The 9,103-nt window shown below is 45.8% G+C and overlaps 1 protein-coding gene and 1 pseudogene across 1 annotated transcript; one reads left to right on the forward strand and one right to left on the reverse strand.

Annotated features, from left to right (window-relative positions):
- The first annotated feature begins 1,069 nt into the window (after positions 1-1,069).
- LOC135886050 (olfactory receptor 5J3-like) lies at positions 1,070-2,034 on the forward strand (annotated as a pseudogene).
- Positions 2,035-7,468: 5,434 nt separating this feature from the next.
- Positions 7,469-8,401, reverse strand: LOC135886908 (olfactory receptor 9S13-like). Its single transcript, XM_065414685.1, has one exon. The coding sequence runs from the start codon at positions 8,399-8,401 to the stop codon at positions 7,469-7,471; it is 933 nt and encodes a 310-aa protein (XP_065270757.1).
- Positions 8,402-9,103: the final 702 nt, after the last annotated feature.

The raw sequence follows: 9,103 nt of genomic DNA on the forward strand, positions 1-9,103 counted from the left end.
AATTCCAGGTGCAGAGTGTTTGTGCCTCAATTACACTGCCCATGCAGTGAGGACCACTGATAGACCCAGCTGGCCTCATGTTGGGCCTGACTGTGCTCTTGCTTCATGCCTTTCTGTAACTGAGGGACAGAGGCTTGTCCTCTGAGGAAGATCAAGCGGTAAAGTGCTGCGTGGTAAGAAGATGGGTGGCATAGTGAGTATGGGTCTTTGGAAACCCCTCGTTCAATTCCTTCCTCTGTCACAGGCCCCTTGGTCGAGTCACTTAGTCTCTCTCTGCCTGGGTTCCTTATCTGTAAAGAGGGGAAATAATGCGTCCCTGTATGAAAGGGATTTGAGGGGGATAAATGTATTACAGGTTGTTAGATGCCGTTGTGATCGAGTAATGTAAGTGCATTAGATAGATAAGAAATGCTACTTTCACACTCATGTAGTCATGAATTAAGTTGGCACCCTAATAAATGTGTTGCAATTTCATTGGGTTTCACAGAAGCGAAAGTGGCTCTGACTATTAGTACCTGATTTTGCTGTCAGGCACTTCAGTGTAAATCCAGAATAACTCAATTGACTTTGAGAGAGGAGAAAACTCAAAACATTGGGGGCAAATTCTCCTCTCAGAAACCCTAGTATAAATCCAGAGTCATAGCCAAATTAACAAAAACTCGAGTCCTTCTCACCCACAGATCTCACAGCACTTTAGGTTGAAGTTCAGTACCATTACCTCCATTTTATAGGTGAATAAACTGAGGTATAGAGAGGGGAAGGACTTCCTCTAGGTCGTGCAACAGGCCACTACCAAAGCTGGGGATAAAACCCAGTAGAACATTTTGTTCACTTGTGCACACTATCCTCTGGCTTAATTCCAAGATAGGACCCTGGCCTTTTGGGCCCAATTCTGTTCCCATTTAACCTGGTGTCAATCCAGAGTGACTCAGTGGAATTCTGCTGGCCCAACTAAGATCAGAGTCTGGCCCCCAGCATTAAGACATGGAGATACTAGGACCAGCAGTGGAGGTTCCCAGCCCCTCTGTGATATTTCCCTTTCTCCTTTCCCCCCCGTCAGATCCCAAGTATGGGCAGTGGAAACAGCACCACGGTGATGGAGTTCATCCTTCTGGGCTTCACATCAAGCCCAGAGCTGCGAGCCCTGCTCTTCGCGCTTTTCTTGGTCAGCTACGTCACTGTCCTGCTGGGGAATGCCGGCCTCCTGCTGGTCATCCACCTCGACGCTCGCCTGCACACCCCCATGTACCTCTTCCTCAGGCACCTGTCCTTCATGGACCTCTGCTACTCCTCTGCCATCGTCCCCAAGGCTCTGAACAGCTTTGTGACGGGAGACGGGACCATCTCCTTTCTGGGGTGTGCGGTGCAGTTCTGTGTCTTCGGTGGCATGCTGACCACTGAGTGCGCCTGCTGGCCGTCATGGCCTACGACCGCTTTGTGGCCGTCTGCAAGCCGCTGCTCTACACGGTCACCATGTCTGATGGGGTTTGCACCGGGCTCCTGGCCTGCTCCTATGCCAGCAGCTTCCTGAACTCCTTAATCCAAACCCTCTGCACATTCAGCTTGCCCTTCTGCGGGGCCAACCAGGTCGACCATTTCTTCTGTGACATCACACCCCTGGTGAAGCTCTCCTGCACCGAGACCCGGACCATCATCCTGGCCTCAGCCTGCGTCATCGGTGTAAGCAGCTTCCTGACCACGCTGGTCTCTTACCTGTATATCTTCATGGCCATCCTCAGGATCCCCTCCCTTCAGGGCAGGCGCAAGACCTTCTCCACCTGCACCTCTCACCTCACAGCCGTCTCCATCTTCTTTGGGACTCTGATCTTCATGTACTTGCCGCCCAAGCCTAGTTATTCTGCTCAGCAGGACAAAGCTGTCTCTGTGCTGTACACCCTAGTGATTCCCATGGTGAACCCCATGATCTACAGCCTGAGGAATAAGGAAGTTAAAGAGGCATTGAGGAGAAGGCTTCCTGTCACAGTCAGTGATTGGCATCTTCCCACCCTTCCCTCCCCAAAGAACCCAGCCTAAGCAGAGCTTTCTATAACACATAGGGGGAGAAGAGCCAAAGATTTGATGACATTCACAAGGGGCTTTGCTAATGATAATCTATCAAAGGTGAGCAGCAATTTTCAGTGGACCCAAGGGAGCTAGGTGCTCAAATCCATTCATATGCAATGAGAGTCGAATGCCTTTCTCTCTTAGGCCTGATCTACACTGGGGGGGGGGGGGGGAGGGGATCGATCTAAGATACACAACTTCAGCTATGAGAATAGCGTAGCTGAAATCGACATATCTTAGATCGACTTAGAATCACTTACTTTGCATCCTCGCTGCGCGGAATCGATGGCCGCCGCTCCCCCGTCGACTCCACTTCCGCCTCTCGCCGTGGTGGAGTTCCGGAGTCGGCGGCAGAGCGATCTGGGATCGATTTATCCAAGTCTACACTAGACGCGATAATCGATCCCCGATAGATCGATCACTACCCACCGATCTGGAGGGTAGGGTAGACATACCCTTAGTATCCTTTTAAAATCCCCAGGCAAGATACGACAGTGATGGGCAACAAAATAAAAACACCAAAATAAAAAATAGACAAACGATCAGACAACAGGTAATGATAGATAGATAGATAGATAGATAGATAGATAGATAGATAGATAGATAGATAGATAGATAGATAGATAGATAGATAGATAGATAGATAGATACTGGACAGAAGTGGGAGGGGAATAATATTTTAATTTTTATCTACTTCAAGGAAGGGGTTAAATTACTGACCATGGGGGTAACCTGAATGTATCTTTATAGTACAGAAAGTCAGCATGACCAACATTTTCCAAAGTGGCTCTTGGTTTTGGCTCTCTTGATTTGTAAGCACTCAGCTCAGACACCTTGGTCCTGAGATGTCAGAGGAAGTGAGCAACTGCAGCTCCTATTGTCCATCCGTCTCTTCCTCTCTATCTCAGATGATGAGCTCTGCAGGTTGGCTTCCCTTGGAGAAACCAGCTGCACAAATTCAAAGACTATCTACAATGAAGTATGACAGGGGTAACCAAACTTACTGACCCTCTGAGCCGCATACGACAATCTTCCAAATTTCGAGAGCCGGAGCACACCTGCTGGGACTCAGGACTTCAGCCCATGGGAGGCACCTGCCAGTGTGGATAGGGAGTCTTGGGGCGTGTCTGCCATGATTCAGGGTTTCAGCAGGAGTATGGCTGAAGCCCTGAGTCCCGGCAGATGTGCCCCAAGACCCCCTCTCCATGCTGGGCAGAAGCCCCTACCCCACCACCCTGCTGCAAGGCAGAGGTCCTAAGCTCATCCTGGCAGTCTGGTAGGTAGAGAAGGGGGTGGGGAAGGCATGAGTGGTTCCGTGAGCCACACTTTAACTGTAAAAGAGCCTCATGCAGCTCACTAGCCACAGTTTGGCCTCAACTGACATATGGCCCATCCATGACTGGTATTAGCAAATATCCCTAACAGCCAGAGATGGGACACTACATGGTGCGTTCTCCATTTCACACAGAAATATGAAAAGAGACTTTTCATGGAACATTTCAATTTTTTGCACTGAGAAACCAAACACCCCAAAATGGAAACATTTGGAGTCAGACATCCTTCTGCAGCACCTCACAGGAGCTGTAGCCCAACTTCTCACAGTCTAGCTGAGAGTGTTAACACCTGGGCAACAGCTCTCTCTGTCTGATCTTGGGAAGTTCTGCTTTGTAAAGAACAATTAACCATTTACTGGAGCAGGGACTTGGACCTGATTGTCCTATCTGCTAAAGGACTGGCCTAACAATCGGGCTGCAGAGTCATTCTCCTTCTTTTCTGGCCCAAATAATTAAGTATTTCATGCAAAGTGAATCATTCTCTTCTCAGATCAGAAGATGGCCCAATTCTGCAGGCTTTTTAGAGGATAAAATCCCCTTGATCTCAAGTGAGATTTACGTGGACTACGGGTTGCTGTATCAGAGTCACTGTGATTGTTTACCATGGAAATCCCAAATGTTAATTATTGAATATCATTCTCAGGTAAATATGCTTAATGAGTCTCAAAATGTACCAATTTTTAAAAATAAATATCAAATTATAAAGGGATATGAATTCTGTCTGTTTTCAGAATATGAATAACATCCTCTCTTCATTGCTGTATGGCAAAACCGAAACTCTTTCTTTCTTTCTTTCTTTCTTTCTTTCTTTCTTTCTTTCTTTCTTTCTTTCTTTCTTTCTTTCTCACCACTCCTGCAAAATATTTAAAGCCCTAGAGTGGAACTCCTACTCTTAAACAGAAGCACACAGGGACAGATTTTAAAGGTATTTTACATTCCAATGGGAGTTAGGCACTTGAATATCTTTAAAATCTGTCCTTACTCATTTGAGTAGTCTTATTGAGCCAGATTTATTTAGACGCCTAGTGGGATTCTCAACAGCATCTTGGTACCTAACACCCATTGTAATCAGTGTTAGTTGCCCATAGAGTAGATCCACAAAGCGACTTTGGCATCCAACTGCCAATTTGAAGGCCTGAATCCCACCCACTGGGATTCACAAAATCCCTGCTCGGCTGCTACTGAAACCCAGTAGCTGCCTGAACTAACTTGTCACCTAAGTTTTTTTGCAGTAAAACTCCCTGGGCGCTTATGTTTCTGCCTCTGGGCATGTGCACTACTGTTTCCCTCTGGACATCCAGACACTTAAGCCCCAGAGTGATTCATGAACCAGGGGAATAGGGGTCTAACTCACCTAGCCTTCACTTTGACTATTGTGCATTCAGTCTACGCCAATGTGAACCAAGGGGTATCACCGCTGAATTTCCAGAAGATAGATAGATAGATAGATAGATAGATAGATAGATAGATAGATAGATAGATAGATAGATAGATAAGGCCTCAGATGGAGTACTATGTGCAGTTCTTAGTGCCACATTTCAGGAAAAAAGTGGACAAATTAGAGAAAGTGCAGAGAAGAGCAACAAAAATTAGTAAAGGTCTAGAAAATATGACCTATGAGGGAAGATTGGAGGAAAAAAAGGATTTGTTTAGTCTGGAGAAGACTGAGGGGTGGGGGAGGGGGGCATGATAACTCTTTTCAAGTATGTAAAAAATTGTTACAAGGAGGAGAGAGAAAAAAATATATTTTCATTAACCTCTGATGATAAGACAATAAGCAATGGGCTTAAAATGCAGCAAGGGAGGTTTAGGTAGGACATTAGGAAAAAAAAATTCCTGTCAGGGTATTTAAGCACTGGAACAAATTGCTTAGGGAGGTTGTGGAATCTCCATCACCGGAGGTTTTAAAGAACAGGTTAGACAAACATCTCTCAGGAATAGTCTAGTTATTACATAGTCCTGCCTTGAGTGCAGGGAACTGAACTAGATGACCTACTGAGGTTCCTTCCAGTCCTACACTTATATGATTCTATAATTGATACTTTATCAGATGAAGAGATTCCAGTGTGTGAAGTGATTTTTCTGATTCTGTATGTTCCACAGGAGATAAGCTGTAGTTGTGTAACTTAAACAGAGTGGGACAGAAACAGCCAGGCTCGTATAAACCAGCAAATGTCCACTGAATTCAATGACTCAATGGAGGTATGATGATGTACACCAGCTTGATAGCTGGCCCCATTGACTGCCACGGGGCTGAAATGATTTACACCAGCTGGGAATCTGGCCCCATTCACTGCACTGGAGCTACATCTGCTTCATATCAACTGGGGTTTCAATTAGTTGAGTTCAATGGATCTTTGGCAATTGACACTAGCTGGGGATCTGGCCTTTTGACTGAGGTCAATGAAACGACTATCAGTTTCGTGTGAAGTTGAACTGGGCCTCTGAACAAGAAACATTTTGTGGATTTTCTCCCTCGAGCATCATAATCAATTCTATCCAACTTGATTTGATTCAATTCTGATTAGGTGCTTTCCAAAATCCCTCTTTAGGTGCCTAAATACCTTTGAAAATATGACCCTAAGTGCTTGGGAGCCTAAGGCTAGGTCTACACTACAGCGGGGGTCCGACCTAAGATACGCAACTTCAGCTACGTGAATACCGTAGCTGAAGTTGCGTATTTTAGGTCGGCTTACCTAGCGGTGAGGACGCGGGAAAGTCGACCGCTGCCGCGCTGCCGCCGACTCCGCTGCCGCCTCCTGCCGAGGTGGATTTCCGGAGTCGACGGCAGAGCGATCAGGGATCGATTTTACCGCGTCTTCACTAGACGCGGTAAGCCGATCCCCGATAAACCGATTGCTACCCGCCGGATCGGCGGGTAGTGAAGACAAAGCCTTAGTGCCATAGTTTATTTCTCTTAGACTTTTACATTAGCATCCATGAAAGGAGTACGTACAGTCTGACAATGTTCAGAGGAAAGGGTAAACAACTATGCAAAGTAGAATCACGAGTCTGGCTTTTTTCACGTGGGGTTGGCTGTCAGCTGTCCCTGCCCATGCATATCCATGGTTCAAAGTTATCGTATTAACAATGACTATAGATTCCACTTACATTCAGGGTCCCATTTTACCAGCTGCTGCACAGACACACAACCAGAGAAAGTTTGTGCTCCCAAAAAACTCACCATGTAACCAGATAGAGCTGGAGAAGAAAGTGTCAATATCTACATTTTACAGATGGGGACCTGAGAAACAGTGGGATTAAGGTTAAGATTTTCAAAGCTGCCTAAGCATGTTGGACACTAAAATCCTATTAAAGTCAATGAGAATTGGGCACCCAAATCCATCAGCATTTCAGCCTAAGCAGACTGCCCAGAGTCAACAAGGAGCTAGAAATAGATTCCAGATCGCCCAAGTCATAGTTCAGCATCTTCACCACAAAAACATCCATCACCATGTTTGAGAGAGCTCCTCTTCCAAGGGATATAGAGGTGGGCCTCCAATTCATCACCCCTACATTTTGTCTGGGATTTTCAAAGGAGTCAAAGGGAGTTAGATGTTCAGCTGGGGGTCTCATAGACTCATAGACTTTAAGGTCAGAAGGGACCATCATGATCATCTAGTCTGACCTCCCGCATGATGCAGGCCACAAAAGCTGACCCACCCACTCCTGGAATAATTCTCTCCCTTGACTCAGCTGTTGAAGTCCCCAAATCATGATTTAAAGACTTCAAGTCGCAGAGAATCCTCCAGCAAGCGACCCCTGCCCCATGCTGCGGAGGAAGGTGAAAAACCTCCAGGGCCTCTGCCAATCTACCCTGGAGGAAAATTCCTTCCCGACCCCAAATATGGCGATCAGCTGAACCCCGAGCATGTGGGCAAGATTCTCCAGCCAGACCCTCCTAATGCCCTTAGGCTCCTTTGAAAGTCCCTGACTTTCCCCATAATATTCACCAGCTGAGATCATTGTTCCATGTTACAGCCTTGCTGGAATTCCACTGTCTTTGGCGTCCATTGTCATCCAACACAAATACCTGTCCATTCTTCAATAGCCTTGATCCTTCAGGGAGCTCAGTGGAAAAAGCCTTTCTTTGTTAGTTGTCTTCTCAGGGCCTCTTTCACCTCCTTGTTCCTCAGGCTGTAGATCAAAGGGTTCAGCATCGGGATGACAATCGTATACAACACAGAAACCACTTTGCTTTGATCTGGGGAGGTTATGGCCCCAGGCTGGGCATACATAAAGAAGATTGTTCCATAGAACAAGCTCACAGTCACCAGGTGGGTGGCACAAGTGGAGAAGGCTCTGCGTCTTCCCTCAGCAGAGGGTATCCGCATGACGGTGGTGATGATGAAACCATAGGAGATAAGGATGACCAGGCCAGTGCTCACTATGATGAAACCGCATACGGCCAGCATTGCCATTTCATTGGCAAAGGTGTCAGAGCAGGAGGCTTGCATCACTGCGGGGACATCGCAGAAGAAGTGATCAATTTTCCCCAGCCCACAGAAAGACAAGCTGAATGTAAAGCCTGTCTGGATGCTGCAGTTGAGGCAACCTGAGAGATAGGAGACCGCCACCAGGCAAACACAAGCCCTCTTGGACATTGTGATTGGATAGCGCAGCGGGTTGCAGATGGCGGCAAAGCGGTCATAAGCCATCACAGCCAGGATGAACGTCTCGGTGGTCCCAAAGAGAGAAAAGAAGAACATTTGGGCAGCACAGCCATTGTAGGAAATGGCTTTTTGCCCTGTTGAGAAGCATAACAGGGCTTTGGGGGCAATGACGGAGGAGTAGCAGAGGTCCAGGAAGGACAGGTTCTTCAGGAAGAAGTACATGGGGGTGTGGAGCCTGGAGTCAGCGCTGATGATGGTGATCATGCCGACATTCCCCACCAGAGTGACAGTGTACAGAACCAAGAAGAGGACAGAGAGGAAGACTTGCAGTTCGGGATGGCCTCCGAACCCCACCAGGATAAACTCAGCCACCGTTGTGTGGTTTTCCATGGCTCTTTTTGTATATGGAGGAAAGAAGAGACAATTTGGAGAGAATGTTGTTTCCTCAATGAGCTCAAATCACCATGTTGGTTACACTAGCTATCAATGGACACATGCAGTGGAACGATCCATTCCAACTCTGGACATGGGACAGAGAAGACAATACATAAGAATTACTCTTGCTTGCAACAGGTGTCACATCAAACATCCATATGTGTAGTTTATCATGCTGGAAATAGACTGGTCCTGAAAGTTGAAAGAAGGTAGAGAATTAGTGAGAGAACTTCAGCAAGCCAGGAAACCGTCATAAAAATTTAGACCTAAATAAATATATTACATAAAAATAGCTAGGAAAAAGAGAGAAGTGAGAGGAACTAGTGAAAGAGATTAGAAAGAGAAGACAGAGAAAAAACGTGTGTGATAGATAGATAGATAGATAGATAGATAGATAGATAGATAGATAGATAGATAGATAGATAGTAGGGCTGTCGATTAATCACAGTTAATTCACACAATTAACTCAAAAATTAATCACGATTTAAAAAATTAATCACAATTAATTGCAGTTTTAATCACAGTGAGAAACAATAGAATACCAATTGAAATTTATTAAATATTCTTGGATGTTTTTCTACATTTTCAAATATATTGATTTCAATTACAACACAGAATACAAAGTGTAGAGTGCCCACTTTATATTATTATTTTTAT

Source organism: Emys orbicularis, chromosome 12 (genome assembly GCF_028017835.1).
Source record: "Emys orbicularis isolate rEmyOrb1 chromosome 12, rEmyOrb1.hap1, whole genome shotgun sequence".
Classification (NCBI taxonomy): Eukaryota; Metazoa; Chordata; order Testudines; family Emydidae; genus Emys; species Emys orbicularis.